We start from the raw sequence: 17560 nt of genomic DNA, 5'->3' as shown, positions 1-17560 counted from the left end.
CTTGAACGCATCTCACATGGCCCTCCGTCGACTAGAACATGAAAATTTTGTTTGAAAATAATTTAATTATTTCTAAAATTGTGTAACTTGTACATAAGACAAAAATAGTGTTTAAAACTCACATAAAACAAACATTTTCATTTCATGTTTAACCACGTCAATTGAGACTGCTTTGACTTTCCCTTCAGTTTGTCGTCTGATTTATTTTTTTTATATTCGGTGGGAAAACTGAGAATTTCCTTCATGAAAACTACACGAGTCTCTCCTGGATGTCTGAGCTTATATCTAGTGATGTTCTGATGAAGCTTCATGAAACGGTGAAATTATTTTCAGAGTCCACTAGATGGCGTCTCTGCACTATTTTCCTTTTGTTTTGAACAACCGCTCTAATGAAACATCATTTTTAAACTGATGGCGCCACCTACTGACCTCTGAACAACATGACACTGCTTCATGAAGCTTCATCAACACATCACTAGTTATATCTAAGAGTCCAGACATTGAAATGTTGTTAACTATGGGTAAGAATAGAAATTCATCATTAATAGTTTTGTCTTCTGGCTCAGCTCTTTCTTAACCCTTGTGTTATCTCACGGTGACCTGAGGGTCGAAAACAAATGTGTTTGTGGTATCCCTTGTGTTGTCTCCAGGTCAGCCGGCTTCCAGAAGTACATATGCAATGATGATGGAGGTCGTTCACATTTGTTCCCGGGACTTCAGGTGACCTTGACCCTGAGATGACATGAGGTTTAACTTCAACAGTTCTTTTAAACCTTCCCTCACTTGTGAACCACGTTTTTTTTAAAACCGGATCACTTTTTCAAAGGAGATCAGAATTGATAAATGGCTCCGAAATGATTTGAGGCAAAAACTGTGAGGTCATGCTGGAGAGACTACGTTTACTGAGTTGACCCGGGAACACCTCAGTGTTCCCCGGAATGAACTGGAGAGAGGAAAGTCTGAACCCCTTTAAATTATTGAGAGTTACCTAGAGGGGAAAAGATGGATGTTGACTTGATGGGTAGATTGATAGACACTCTGTCACTGCTCCCCCTGGTGGTTAGTATTGCCTCATTCCCTGGAATATTTGGGACTCAGATCTGTGTGTGTCTGCAGGTCTGGTGCAGGCGGCGACACGCACACACATTTTCTCCCGAGCCGAGCTGCAGCGACGACTCCTGAGCGACTCGCTGCTGCTACTTCCCTTTATGCTCTCGGCTGTGACTCACGGGCTCCTGATTGGTCGACTCTGAGGGGAATTCCACTGCGACTCCTCTGGCACTACTTCTGTGACTTTAGCTGTTCTCCGTCAGTCACGCTGAGATAAGACCCAGAGTGTGTGTGTGTTGGTGTGTGTGTGTCAGCATCATGAATGGTGAGTAGCCACGACTTTTTTTCTGCCGAACCGGGAATGACTTTTGTGCCACTTTGTGTGCAGTTTTTGAAGCTGAAATGTTCATGTCTGACAACTTCCTCATTTGAGTGTGTGAACATGTTGTTGATGGTTGTCGTCTCCTCCTCAGCCTTCATCAAGTCCATGCTCGACGACCACCAGCTCAGTGAGTTGACCTTCCTCATCCTCCTCATCACTTTGTTGTTCAGTGCAGGTGGTGTGTGTGTGTGTGTGTGTGTGTGTGTGAGTGTGTGTTCATGTGACTTCCAGTTGTGTTCATCACACTTGAAATCAGATGAAAGGGAAGATGGCAGAGTTTTTAATCATGTCAGAAATGTGACGAGACTTGTTTCTCGCTTTCAGAAGAGCAGTTCCTCTTCGACCAGCCCGTCGACACGTTCAGTCTCTCGTCGTTTGATTTCAAATTAAACTTTATTCAACAACTTGTGGATCACATTACCTGCTAATTAAACATTACAAATAGCATCTAAATTACCTGGATTTGTCTGTTACAGATGCAGTTTTTAAATCTTTCATCATTTAAGTTAAGGGGGTGGGGGGGTTTCTGAGTGAAATATTAATTTGTGTGTGACGTGGTGTTTTGTATTCACACGATACGTGACAGTTTGAATGACTGTCGACAAGTTGAGATTTGTAGAGAAATGCAATTATTGTAATACAAAATAAATATTAAACGTAACTGGAATTAAACCTTTCTTATTGGTATTTTACTTACACATTTATATTTCTTTGTACTAAATTGATATTTTTAGATTAATATATAACATTTATAACATAAATTATCTGTTGCTGAAAGTTTTATCTTTAAAAAACACTGTTATCATTACTTTTGGTTGAACTATTTGACATCGTTTATCTAATTTCAACATTATTATTGATTTTTATCATTGATCATTTACAGATGAACTTCTGATTCATTTATTCAAAGTTTATTCCCGTCTGAATGAGTTTCCTCATCACTTCCTCCCCTCCAGTGGTCCAGCCGTCCATCCGGATCTTCGAGCAGCCCAAGCAGCGAGGGATGCGCTTCAGGTACAGGGTGGAGGGTCGCTCTGCCGGCAGCATCCCCGGAGAGAGGAGCACCGACAACAACAGGACGTACCCCAGTCTGGAGGTCAGTGCAGTGCTAGTGATGGTGGTGTATGTTTTGTTAATATTAGTGTATACCAGAGTGATATTGATGTAAACTATAGTGATATAAGTGTATACCTTGTTTATATTAGTGTATACTATAGTGTTATTGGTGTATACCAGACTGATGTTGGTGTATACCTTGTTTATATGTGTGTATACTATGGTGATATTTGTGTAAACCATAGTGTTATTGATCTATACCAGAGTGATATTGGTGTAAACTATAGTGATATTGGTGTATACCTTGTTTATATGAGTGTATACTATAGTGTCATTGGTGTATAACAGAGTGATGTTGGTGTATACATTGTTTATATGAGTGTATACTATAGTGTTATTGGTGTATAACAGAGTCATGTTGGTGTATACATTGTTTATATGAGTGTATACTATAGTGTTATTGGTGTATACCAGAGTGATGTTGATGTACACCATAGTGATGTTGTTGTATACCTTGTTTATATGAGTGTATACTATAGTGTTATTGGTGTATACCAGAGTGATGTTGGTGTACACCATAGTGATATTGGTGTATACCTTGTTTATATGAGTGTATACTATAGTGTCATTGGTGTATAACAGAGTGATGTTGGTGTACACCATAGTGATGTTGGTGTATACCTTGTTTATATGAGTGTATACTATAGTGTTATTGGTGTATAACAAAGTGATGTTGGTGTATACATTGTTTATATGAGTGTATACTATAGTGTTATTGGTGTATAATAGAGTCATGTTGGTGTACACCATAGTGATGTTGGTGTATACCTTGTTTATATGAGTGTATACTATAGTGTTATTGGTATATAACGGAGTGATGTTGGTGTACACCATAGTGATGTTGGTGTATACCTTGTTTATATGAGTGTATACTATAGTGTTATTGGTGTATACCAGAGTGATGTTGGTGTATACCAGAGTGATGTTGGTGTATACCTTGTTTATATGAGTGTATACTATAGTGTCATTGGTGTATAACAGAGTGATGTTGGTGTATACATTGTTTATATGAGTGTATACTATAGTGTTATTGGTGTATACCAGAGTGATGTTGGTGTATACCTTGTTTATATGAGTGTATACTATAGTGTTATTGGTGTATAACAAAGTGATGTTGCTGTATACATTGTTTATATGAGTGTATACTATAGTGTTATTGGTGTATATTGAGTCATGTTGGTGTACACCATAGTGATGTTGGTGTATACCTTGTTTATATGAGTGTATACTATAATGATGTTGGTGTATACATAGTGATATTGGTGTAAATTATAGTGATGTTGATGTATACCTTGTTTATATGAGTGTATACTATAGTGATGTTGGTGTATACCATAGTGATGTTTGGTAAACTATAGTTATGTTGGTGTATACCTTGTTTACAAGAGTGTATACTAAATTGATGGCAGGGTATACCATTGTGATATTGGTGTATGCCATAATGGTATTGGTGTATGTCATAGTTTCATCGGTGTGTACCTGGTTTATATGAGTTTATACTATAGTGATATCGGTGTATACCATGGTGATATTGGTGTATACCACTGTATTGAATGGTATGAGAATAATAGAATAGTATGGTTGGTGTGTAGTATAGTAATATCGGTGTGTACCATTGTCATATTATTGTATCTCAGTAAATCATCTAGAGTACCAAGACTGCCCTTATAATATTAGTGTTCCATGGTGTGTATAATAGCAATATGAAATGTAATTTGGGCTATATTGTGGTATATAATGTACTTTACTCAGTAGTGTTGTGATATACAAGTGTATTGTTGTGTCTTTAATGCGAGTTATGCAACTTGATCATTAAATTAATTTTCCTGAATGAGTTTAGTGGCGTCATTACTTTATGATACCATGTTGACTCTGGTGTTTTATAAATCCAGTAGTATTTATGGTGAGTGTCTCATGGAACCGTAATTGGATTGAGGTGTTTATATATGATATTGCTGATATTGATGGAAACAATACAATTACAGCATTGGATCCAACTTATTACGTAACTAGAGAAAAAGTACAGCGGATATTGGCCGGTGAATTTGAGTATGTACTTTCATGACGACGGTGGTATTTACCTGGTTTATATCAATATCATTGTTACATATTGAGGTGTTACAACCTGTATCTAGCTTTGTGTGTAACAATGTTCATAGTGCGAGTGAGGTCCTGTTGGTGTATTATGGGATGAAACATGTCACCATTTTTTTTGGATCCGAGCATGTGTTTGGTAATAGAAAAGTATGTTGAAACCCAGTGTAGGAGTCACAGTAGTTCTATGGTTTTTACCACAGATGCTTGTGAACCTTCATGCACCAATGATCCAACGACCTTCTGTGACTCTCCACAGATCCTGGACTTCTACGGCAGAGGGAAGGTGCGAGTCCACCTGGTGACCAAGAACGAGCCCTTCCGTCCGCATCCTCACGACCTGGTGGGACGAGACTGCAAGGACGGATACTACGAGGCCGACTTCGGGCCCGACCGCAAAGTGATCACGTGAGTCCCGGAACCCATGGATCCGTAGCATCCATTGTGTCACGGTCATCGACGCACACATCATCGACGCACACATCATCAACACACACATCATCGTGTCTGCGCTCGTTCACGCCCACTTTGTTATTCAACATGACAAACAACATTTCAGTTGAAGGAGTTTGTGACGACTTAAATATTGACTCTTGATTAGCGAGTCCCCGCATTGTACTGTGTGTAATATGTGTTAGAACAATATACACACACACACTCACACAACCACACACAGAGGTCCTCTCAAACACATATTTGTCAAGCTGTGTGTGTGTGTGAGAAGAGGGTGGCGATATGGGAATTCCCCCGGTGACATCAGCCGTATCTGCCGTGCTTTAGCGTGCGTTTGTGTACTTGTGTGTGTGTGCAGATGTGTAAATGAATCTTGTGTGTGTGTGTGTGTCATGATTTCTCCGCTCGGCGTGGAGCGGCAGTGTGTAGTTGTAGACTTGTGGCTTACGAGTCAAACGTGATGTGACACCTGACAACGTTTGAAAAGTATTAAAGAAAACAGGTTCACGTCTGATGTGTTGTTTTTTGTGCGTTTGCAGTTTCCAGAATCTTGGGATTCAGTGTGTGAAGAAGAGGGAAGTGAAAGACGCCATTTTGAAAAGGATTAATTCTGGTATCAACCCATTTAATGGTGAGTCAGACTTTCTCCTGTTATCTTATGTAGGTCAAATATTTCAAGTATTTTTCCTAATGTTGTAGATATACTTGTTCTTCCTTTTAAAATATCTGTTTAGTCAGAAAAGTGAATTGAATATTCATTTGTTGGACTTCAAAACTAACGTCATTTAATACAACACAACGCACACATCTGTTGTTTGTGTATCAGTATAAATATCCTTAAAGCTTTTGACCAGAGTTGACCAAAAGACCTAAAAAGCAGACACAAGACTTTGGTCAGAGACAAACAATCGGGTAGTTTTTAAAAGAATAAAAAGCAGAAAGATGATAATCATTTAGGAATTATTACATTTTTATAGTCACAGAAAAATAAATTTAAAAAAATTAAAAATAACTATTTGAAAAATAGGCTAATTTTTCCACAGATAACACTAAAAGGTGGTTGCCATGGCGATGATTCAAAAAAATGTTTAAAGAGTGCTGATGTTAGTGACGATGATATTTTCGTAGGCTAGGGATGCCCCGCCCACTGCCTTTTATCATCTTTCCGGTCGACACCCGGTCATTAGCTCGTGACTCAAAACTCTCCTCGCACCAAACTTGATTCCCGACATCACTCTCTCCTCATCTCACCTCCTCTCAGTGAACTCACCGCCGCCACACTTCAAATGTGTCTGGAGAAATAAAAAGGAGTTTCAATGATTCGTTAAATCTTTCAGGCTGTGAGGTTGTAGCAACAGTATCTATAAAGTAGAGAGGAGTGACACTAGAACATTTGATTGACACCTGTCGATCTTGGAGACAGAAGTCTGTGGTTGATGCCACAGTCAAGATCACTTCCTGTCCGGTAAGCGAGGATGTGAAAGCGATGAACGTTAAGTTTCTGAAAAGTGCGCTTTAGAGGCTCCACTTTTCTGAAAACTTTTCTGGAGACGAGGTTGTCCGTTATGTAACGTTCACGGTTTGACCCAGTTCTCAGAAGACATCAGAACCTACCAGGCTACTATCAGCACGACGGCGTTTCCTCTCTTTCTGCGGCGAGTCCTCGCTCAGACTCTCAAACGGGCGTTGAGGCGACTTCCCCATTCTTGCTCACGGTTGCTCAATGCTGCAGCCACGTGAGAGCTGAGAACTTAGAGCTGGATCTGAGGAAGAAATGGAACGAATGTGTGGGGGGGCGGCGGGGGGTTCCCCGACACTGCACATTATTTACAGAAGTCAAGGAGGAGCTATAGTCTCTGAGTATCAAGATAGGTTTTTTTTTATTTTAGCCTCTAGTCTAGGCCTTTGGTTTTTATCAGCTGACCTGTGCCAGGAATCGTGCAGGGCGGAGCTCGAGTGCTCGGGTCGAGGAGTGAACAGGTGAAGGTTACCATCGATTCATCCTGACGAGTACAAGTATAACAACTGACCAACAACGGGAGAAACGGAACCAAGGAGCAATAAAAAAAGTTAAAAGTACACGTGGCGGTCAACACGCACTCGCAGAACAAATACTAATAAAATGCAAACTGAAAGAACACAACGCAGACATGGAAGTTAACACGTACTCATAGAACACAATACTAGTGAAATACACAAGTGGCGGTCAACACACACTCACACAACAAATGCTAATATAATACAAAATGAAAGAACACAACGCAGACATGGAAGTTAACACGTACTCATAGAACACAATACTAGTGAAATACACAAGTGGCGGTCAACACACACTCACACAACAAATGCTAATATAATACAAAATGAAAGAACACAACGCAGACATGGAAGTTAACACGTACTCATAGAACACAATACTAGTAAAATACACAATTCAAGAACACAAACACAAGTGGCGGTCAACACACACTCGCAGAACAAATACTAATAAAATGCAAACTGAAATAACGCAACGCAGACATGGAAGTTAACACTTACTCATAGAACACAATACTAGTAAAATACACAATTCAAGAACACAAACACAAGTGGCGGTCAACACACACTCGCAGAACAAATACTAATAAAATGCAAACTGAAATAACGCAACGCAGACATGGAAGTTAACACGTACTCATAGAACACAATACTAGTGAAATACACAATTCAAAACACAAAACATAAGTGGTGGTCAACACACACTTATAATATAATATAATATGGAAGAGTACAATACACACGTGATAGTTAACACGTACGCATAGAACACAATACTAATGAAATACAAAATGCAAGAACACATAACGCACATGGTGGTTTACAACACATGCGTGGTGGTCAACACACACTCACAGAGCAAAATACTAATGAAATACCAAATGAAAAACTCACACACATGGGAGTTAACACACACTAGCAGAACAAAATACTAACAAAACACATGTAGTGGTCAATACACACTCGCAGAAAACCTTACAAATCAGGTAAAAGATGCAAGATAACGACACCTGGTGGTTTTCACACTCACAGAATATGGTACTAGTAAAATACAACAAAAAAACATTTTCATCAACACACACACACACACACACCGATCACACACACACAGAACACAATGCTAATCAGGTACTAGATGCTAGAACAGTGTCGATGCAGCAAACGTTTACTTGTCTTGGTTTAGTTGTCAGTGAAGGTTTTTATACGTCGTCAACCAGAATCCTCGTTGCTTTTTTCTGACGACAATGTTTGTCGTCGTCAGATCCGACGCATCGATGTCATGTTTGAGTTCGAGCCGCTTCACTCTTGAGGAACATTCCTGATCCCGGGTGCAGCGAGTGCAAACTTGTTTGTGTGTTTTATGCTTTCTATTTTAAAAACGTGTTTCCCTGCGGCCACTTTTCCGTTCACACTCCACAATCATCCGCCATTAATTCATTCATAAGCTCAGGCTCGTTCCTCTAGTGGGGCGAGAGGCTTGGGGTGGGAGGGGGGGGGGGTGCGCCGGGATGAAGAAGAGAGTGCAGGCAGGGTGGAACAACTGGACGATAGAAAGACAAGCTTTATAGGACAGTAATGGTTTCTTACATGAAGATAAACCACGTTTATGGGACCTGAGAGAAGGATAGTTGAAGACAGTTTTTGACTAATCTACTATAAAACCCGAAGCGCCCTGAAGAATCGGACCCTCAGATTCGATGCCCGTCAGAGAAGGAACTCAGGTGTCGCAATACAGGAAGCAGCTGAGTTTCACAGCAGGAGAGTCGAGAGAACAAAACCGTGGTGCGGTCACGGGGCGGGCTCACGGGTCAGCGGTGGGTTTTTCACCTGAAGTGAAGGGCGGCAGCTGCACGTAGGGTGGTGGTGGTTTTGTTGTCCACCTGTGACCCCCGGACCACAAGAGCCCTCGAAACATGTCGACTCTTGACGCGTTGTCGTCATTATTCAACGATCACTTTCATCTTCTTCGGTTTGCGCCGGAGGACACGGTTGACGTTAGCACCTCTAGCTTATAGCGCTACTTTGGGTTTTTTTCTGGGCGACTTTGTGACCCTGGTCTGAGAGAGTAATGAAGAAAATAATAATGACTTGCTTTGCATCACATCTGGGTTTACATTTAGGAAGTTTAGAGCAGAAACAAAAAGTCTCTTTTGTGCTTTAATTAAATTGTAAATTGGGTCTTAAATCACACGTCTGATACTTCATAGGATCAGACACGAGTCGCAAGCATGTGGCTGCACTTTGACCTGCTTTCTGCAGCAGCTGTCAGTAACGCACTCACACGCACACACACGCACACACACAAAAAAAAACACGATCACATAGTTGCTCTTCATTTATTTCTCTTCAAAGTTTTTTAGCAACAATGACTTTACCAAACTTTTTTCTTCTAGAATAGAAGTAGAATTTAAAAAAAATCCACAAAATATAAATATGTTTTTATAAATAAATAAAGGCCACAAGAACCTACAAGTATTATAAAAGTTTTAACCCTTTTTTATTCTAAAATAAAACAAAGCTCTGACGTTTTGTGGTTCAACTTTTTGGATTCACTCTCAGATTTATCGTTTATTTTTCGACACAGTCCCACTGCTTTCACACACGTCAGGAGCTCTGGCTGAAGGTGTAGCAAGCCCTCGAACGCACACACACACACTGGTGAACACACACTTGTTTCCAAGACATGACGTCGTCGAGCGTCAGAGTGTAGGCCGGCAGCCGAGCCGAATGTGAGAGTGAAAGAGAGAAGTGTGCATGTTTCACCGTCTCTACTCCTTCGGTTTGTGATGTGTGAGCGACAGAAGTGTCAACACAATTGTAAATGACTGTCACTCACGAGAGGTGTCCCTCAGGGATCCATGTTTGGTCCATAATTGAGTCCACTTAAAACAATCGGTTTCTTCAGTGAAAGACCTGAAGATGTCCTCTATACTTGTTACTACACAACTTTGTCTTTTTCATGCTCATGTTTTATCTTTCCCTCCTTCTCTTTCTTCTATTTTCCCTTTGTTTGTTTCCATAGATAAATACTTTCTCTCCCTACTTTCATTCGTCTTTTATGTTTATCTTTTTCATCTCTTTTAATTTTCTTTTTTCTACTCTTTCTTCTTCTTTTTAGTTTAATTATTCAAGTTTGTTGTTCAAATATCAATAGTAGTTAATAATAATAGTCTCTATTTATGTAAATAATAAATATAAAAAGAAACAACACTTTTCCAGATTTACTTGGTGAAAAGAAAAAAAGGAAATCAACATTTTTATTTAATAAAATAATTAAATGAAGCCTAATGAAAAGTTGATTTGGTTTTTAATTGAAATAAACATTTATTTAAAGAAAACAACTGTAGAACTTCTCACTCATTTTTCAAAATAAAATAAAATGTAAACAAAAGGAGTTTGAATGACACAAAACTATACAAATCTGACTTGTACTGCATTGATTCATGTATTTATTGGTGTGTGTTTCTCCAGTTCCTCACGAGCAGCTGCTGCAGGTGGAGGAGTACGACCTGAACGTGGTCCGTCTGTGCATCCAGGTGACCCTGCAGGACGAGAGCGGGATCTCCCAGACCCTGAACCCCATCGTCAGCAACCCCATCTACGACAACAGTGAGTTGAAGCTGCAGACGCACACACACACAACAGTTTATTTTCTTGTCTAAACAAGAAGGATCTGTCTCACCTGCAGTTAATACAAAACTCTGCAGTGGGAATTCTGACCTGCTCTAGTAGAAGAACTCACATTTCCCCCGATCCTTAAAACTCTTCCCTGGCTGCCAGTTTCTTTCAGGATCAACTTTATTGGTTCTTAGTTTTAAGAGCTATTCATGGTCAGACCTTCCATCAGTGATCTGATCCAGACTTACACCCCAGCTCGGGCTCTGAGGTCTGTGGATCAGATCTACTGATGGTTCCTGAACACGCTTCAGGACCAGAGAGAAATCCTTCCAGACTGTTGCTCCTAAGCTTTGGAACGATCTCTGTGTTTGATGATCTACTGACTCCTTCAAGAAACATCTTAAGACACTTTTATTCGTGCTTTTCCTTGATTTTCTGAGACTCCTGTGTTTGTCTCAGTGTTATCTTGACCTTTAAAGTATATCTTTTTTTGAGTATTGTTTTGATTGTTTAAGCGCTTTGTGACCCTGGTCTAGAAAAGCGCTATACAAATATAAATTACTTACTTACTTACTTACACCGTGTCATGCAAGAGATTCTTTTGTGTAATATCGGCTCGAGTTCCCGCAAGTACTTCTAGCAAGCGAGTCCGGTCACACTCTAAGAAAGAAGAAGTTCTCGTGCACGCTGACCATGTTGCCAGGTTACGCTTCCTCTTCTGACACCAGCCGTCGTCATGTGACTCAACGCGGCCGTTTGTCAGATTGTTGCAGATAAACATCATCACCAAAGTTTCAACGCTTCAAGTTTTTCCTGCCCGACCAGTCGAAAAGTCACCGAACGTTTGCGTTGTTTTCTCTGTGGCCCGCAGGAGCTCCCAACACGGCCGAGCTGAGGATCTGCCGCGTCAACAGGAACTGCGGCTGCGTGAAGGGAAACGACGAGGTGTTCCTGCTGTGCGACAAAGTGCAGAAAGGTAGAACTTCGCTTGTGTCGGACTGTGTCTCTCCGTCAGAAGATACGTTAGATGATCCTGTAAAGGAAACAGAAATCAAAGCACTTCCTGTACGACTGTGTGTCATTTGGCTCCGTCAAGATGTAACACTTTTTCATAACAAAAAACAAAGTATGCAAGTCGATAGTTACATTTTTTTTTTTAAAAACATTGAAACATGTTTGGATTTTATGTGTAGAAAATGTCTCCACAAACAAATCAAACCTCAGAGAGAGGAAAACACTCAAAACTAAAAAGAATTACAAATAGATCAAAGGGGGAAATAAGAAACATATTTGTGTGTACTTGTTGAAATACATGAAACTAAATCATTTATTTATCAAGAATAAAACTGAATAATGTCAACTTCACTTGAACGCTTGATGGATCTACCGACTCCTTCAAGAAACATCTTAAGACGTTTCCATTTGTTCAGGCTTTTCCTTGATTTTCTTTGGAACTCCTGTTATGTTCTCAGTATTATCTTGATCTTTAAAGTATATACTTTATTGAATATAGTTTAGATTGTTTAAGCACTTTGTGACCCTGGTCTAGAAAAGCGCTATACAAATAAAAATTACTTTCTTACTTATGTTAGTTTTCTTTAGTACAGAAGATATCAATAAAAAACACACTCTCAGCAAATGAGAAAATTACGGAGAGAAAGTCACTCATTGGTCGCTGGTGCTTCCGAGGAGCATCTTGTTGCAGTTATTCTCAGAGGTTCCGTCTTTCCCCCCTCAGACGACATCGAGGTCCGGTTCTTCCTGCCGGACGGATGGGAGGCCAAAGGTTCTTTCTCGCAGGCGGACGTTCACCGGCAGGTGGCCATCGTCTTCAAGACGCCGCCGTACTACAACACGTCCATCACCGAGCCGGTGACCGTGCAGATGCAGCTGCGCCGGCTCTCGGACCAGGAAGTGAGCGAACCGCTGAACTTCCGGTACCTGCCGGACGACAAAGGTGAGGAGTCGAACTGTTTGGATACGGTGAACGATAAATACACCATTTTATGAAAAAGTATTCTGAATTATCGGTGGGGGGGGGGGCTCGTGTACAAAGAAGTGCGTGGATTTCCTACTAAAATCGGTCGTACACTCAACCCCAGAAAATGGTGCAAAAAATATGATCAGATGTTTGAATCTGTGCGTGAGACAAAATCCAAGAACTTTTTCTCTGATCATCCAAATCAACGTGGAATTAAGTGCAGGTGGTTTCGTCCATTTCCACGCCTCTATTTACATATGTCAATCATATGTCAATCATATGTCAATCATATTCAAATGAACCCGAGTCAAAGATTTTCCTCTGAACGATCAGACAAAAAAATTAAAACATCAATTAAAATTGGATTAACAGTTTATATTCATTCATTTCAAAAATATTCTGACATGGATTATATACTTTAATTAATAATAATCATAACTCTAATTTAAATTAGTGCAGCTGAGCTCCGGTGTAATTGTTTATATTTTATCTACATGTTATTAAGGCAAAATGTTTACTTACAAAAACGACTAGGGGATTATTTGAAACATCTTAAAATGGAGTTTAACAAGAAAAAAGCTGTAAATCAGTAGCTTGAAGCTGAGCTTCAATAGAATTTGTGGCTCACCTGCACAACACACGCGCGTATTTATAACGCGTTTTGTTTACAAATAGTCATGTGATGGAGTATTACGCACTCTTAGTACACAAGGCCGCTGGTATCGTCTGGTTCTGAACGAAAGTGTCGTAGAGGTTTTAAAAGCTGATCTTCTTTTCTTACAGACCCGTACAGCTGCAAGAAGAAGAAGATGAAGTTACACAGCGAGAACGTGATGAAGGGCTCGATACTGCCTGGTGAGCGAAGCTAGTCTAGTGTAGTGATGTGTTGATGAAGCTTCATGAAACAGTATCATGTTGTTTAGAGGTCAGTAGGTGGCGCCATCGGGTTAAAAAATGATGTTTCATTAGAACAGTTGTTCAAAACAAAGGAAAATAGTGCAGAGACACCATCTAGTGGACTCTGAAAATAATGACACTGTTTCATGAAGCTTCATCAGACCATCACTGATCTGCTGGTGTCAGTGTTTGTGCTTGAGAATCTCTAAACTTTTCTCCGTGTCCTCAGCGAACATGAACCATCATAAACTGGTTGCTGCTAAAATGCTGCATAAAAGTAAGTACGTCATAAGGTCTTGACTTCCTTCGAGATGCTGACGTACTTGTGTTCCAGATCACCCCGGCATGTACATGGGACCGCGACTGATGCCACCGGCTGCCCAGTTCGACCAGTCGTACCAGACCAACCAGGTCAGCCAAACGTGGGTCAATCCGAACTCGGCTCTGGACGCTGTCAACTCCTCCGGGGTCGTAGGCGCCGCACGACCACCGTCCATCCACAGCCCGGCGTTTCCTCAGGGCGGGTTGCTGCCCCAGCTCACGATGGGGGACCTGCACCGGTGCCTGGAGGAGGACCCTCAGATGAACCAGTCCGGGATGCAGCAGATGTTCCACGTGCAGCAACAAGGGAGCGACCTCGGCGCCATGGTCCAGAATCAGTTACCGAGCCAGAGCCAAGCGGCGTGGCCCGGCTTCAACACCCAAAACCCTCTTCAGAACCCCTTTAATGGATCTGTTGCAGGAGGGGGGGGTATAACGGGGGTGCTCTCGTTTCCTCAGTTGGACCTGTCGGATGGTAGCGAGTACCTCAAGGGACTCCACGGGGGAACCGGGTTCCAACTCAAACAAGAGCTTCCCATGGCCCAGGACAGCAACGCGTCTCCGATGCAGTTCCAGAGAGAAAACCCAGGGAACACCTACACCGTCCTGCATCCCTTTGTCGGGAGCAACGGGGGCGGCCAGGACCGGATCATCAGCGGCCAGCCTCACAAGAACCCACAGAACCCGGGAGACCAAAACAAACCGCACTTCGCGACCCTGGCAGACTGGCTACAGAGGGACATGAGCGGCGGCTACAAGTAAAGGACGCTCGGGAGGGACCTCGGGATCACCACGTAGACCTTCACCGGGTCGGCCACAGACGGTAACTTTTAGCCTCGTCGTGAGAATCTTGAACCTGTCCAGTCAGCGGCAGGTCACGCTGCCTCGCCGCGGGACTCGCCGTACGCCGGAGACTTTTTCTTTTTGACGGCCGAGGCTTTTGGACAGAAGGTGGCGCTGGATCGGTTCGATTTATTTCTTTTTGGTCGAGGCTCCTCTTCCTGTGTTTGACGCGTGTCGTCGTTCAGAGACAACACGTCCTGAACTGACTACGAACATTTCTGTAAAGGAGTGAGAGGAAGCTCGAGTGAAGACTTCCTGAGTAATGACCATGTCATACCAGTGAGACCCGCAACCAGAGGTTTAATACTGTTCTCGTCCACTGCCCCCCTCCCCCACTCTTGTTGATTTTCAGGTGTTGTCATCATTTTTTTTGTGTTGAATGGATTCTTATTAAAAAAAAGTTTATGATTCAAACTCTGTGGTGTTTTGAGGTCAAACTTGATGTTGGTTCTGGACCAGGTTTCATGAAACTTTGTGGTCAATTTTTAGAGTTCCTCTCCGGATACTTGCAGTTTATATTTATATAAAATAAAGGGAAGTTTCATTGAATTACTAGTTCAGAACTAAAGAGCAGAGACACCATTACATTAACCTCATCCACCAATCACTAGTTGGATTTGGATTTTTTTTCTTCACAATACTGTAAATATATACTGTTTATAGTTATGTATGTGTCTTTCAAATCATATTTCTTTATGTCAGTTATTTTATGGTTTATATTTAAATTGAGTCTAAAATAATTAGATTATTTATTTACAATGAACGTGTAAAACTTCACGGTGTCGACTTTTGTGTTGCGATTAAACCGATGACTGAGGACGAGAGGATACAGTCGTCTCTACCATCTTTTAAAGCTGATGTTTGGACATATTTTGGTTTAAAAACAAATGAAAGCATTTATGACTTCATCAAGAGTCATGTGGTCTGTAAATTCTGCAACACCAGAGTCAAGTACTGGACAATACTACACATATATACTACAGTATTTCAATATATTTTAGCGGATCACAAGATTCTTGCCAATACATACCCATAATCACATCACACAAGCATAACTTTTGACAACTTGATGATCAATTGGTCTGTATTTCCTTTATGATTTTGATTCTTCTTCTTTACGCTGAAGATGTTTCTTAATGACATTTACTGTATGCTTGGGGTCGTTGTCCTGCTGCAGAATACATTGTGGGCCAATCATACGCCTCCCTGATGGTATTGATGATGGATAAGTATCTGTATTTCTCAGCATTAATACCATTAATGACCAAATCTCCAACTCCATTTGCAGAAATGAAGCCCCAAAACTTGCAAGAACCTCCACCATGTTTAACTGTTGCCTGTAGACACTCATTATTGAACGGCTCTCCAGCACTTCGGCGAACAAACTTCTGCTACAGCCAAATATTTAAAATGTTGATTCATCTGTCCAGAGCACCTTCTGCCGATTTTCTTGGCCTTGTTTCCATGTATGAGGAACAGCTTTTTGGCTGTGACTCTTCCATGGAGACACTTCTGGCCAGACTTCTCCGGACAGTAGATGGTTGTACCTGTGGGTCCCACTGGTTCCTGCCAGTTCTGAGGTGATGTCACGGCTGGACATCTTCCCATCTCGAAGGGAAATAATCATAATATGTCTTTCATTTGCTGCATTAAGTTTTCTGCGTCTACAATCCTCAACGTTGTTTCTTGGAAAGATTTCGAACATCTTGAAACATCTGCTTTGAAATCTTTGTCTGGGAGAAACTGATGCAGTAGAACCACCTTGGGTCGTGTTGTTGCTCAGTCATGGTGTGAGACCTGTGACAATAAAAACTGTCTTCCACACCCTCAGCTCGGTAGCAGAGTTTGTTCCTCAGCCAGTTTTCAGCTCCTACACATCTGTATCTTTGTCACTTCATGACTGTGTTTCAACCGACTTGTGAAAATGATCAAACACTTCACTTTAATCCTACAAAACCACTGACTTTGTGCAAAAGGACCTTTAAGAATTGATGCTGGTTTGAAGGGTACAATATTGATTTGATTTAAATTTCTTCCCTTTTGTTCGCTCACTTTTCATTTTGTAAATTGATAAAAAATAAACAACTATTATTCATATTTTTGAAAACATACTTAGATTACAGGATTGTTTCCACTCCTGCCTAAGACTTGTGTGCAGTACTGTATATAGATTATTGAGCAACTTCACGGTATTGTTGCTCCTGGTATGTTCTGTTATCTACACTCTGCCCTGGCGAGCCCGACCAGTTCGTCCACCCAGTTCCCGTCACACCGTCTCCTCCTCACACACTCGCTCACACCCACCTGCACCATCACCACAACACACATACCTTCCCTCTGAATGACGTCGAGCGGCTGCAGGTGTGTGTGTTTAACTGCTGCCTGGAAGAGGCGTGTGCTGCTCAGACCCATGACTGTTTATTATGTTTATAATAGTGCGTCGATGTTCAACAGCACTGCGTTGATTTAAAAAATATATGTTTATTATTGGTTTGATTGTTGAAAGATGTTTTATTTTCTTATCAAACTTATTTTATTGTTTATATTTATAATCAAGTGTGTGGAAAATAAAATAAATCGTTTTTTTTATTTACAATGAATTTATTTTATTTTTTACATATTTGCGTTGAAATTGCACTTCCTGTCGCTGGATTGCAGCAGTGATTTCTAGTGATGTGTTGATGAAGCTTCATGAAACAGTGTCATGTTGTTTAGAGGTCAGTAGGTGGCGCCATCAGTTTAAAAATGATGTTTCATTAGAACAGTTG

General features: G+C 41.0%; 1 protein-coding gene across 1 annotated transcript; it reads left to right on the top strand.

The window, feature by feature from the left end:
* Positions 1-1119: 1119 nt before the first annotated feature.
* LOC148069162 (transcription factor p65-like) lies at positions 1120-17176 on the top strand. The gene is made up of 11 exons (XM_087802475.1): positions 1120-1375; positions 1524-1559; positions 2389-2528; positions 4902-5050; positions 5635-5726; positions 10604-10741; positions 11622-11726; positions 12489-12707; positions 13515-13586; positions 13858-13905; positions 13963-17176. Exons 1-11 carry the CDS (start codon positions 1369-1371, stop codon positions 14709-14711), a joined length of 1755 nt encoding a protein of 584 aa, XP_087658601.1. The 5' UTR covers positions 1120-1368; the 3' UTR covers positions 14712-17176.
* Positions 17177-17560: the final 384 nt, after the last annotated feature.

Source organism: Callionymus lyra, chromosome 11 (assembly GCF_982586985.1).
Source record: "Callionymus lyra chromosome 11, fCalLyr1.hap1.1, whole genome shotgun sequence".
NCBI lineage: Eukaryota > Metazoa > Chordata > Actinopteri > Syngnathiformes > Callionymidae > Callionymus > Callionymus lyra.
The sequence above is the reverse complement of the archived record's forward strand: the minus strand, read 5'-3'. Positions and strand labels throughout refer to the sequence as shown.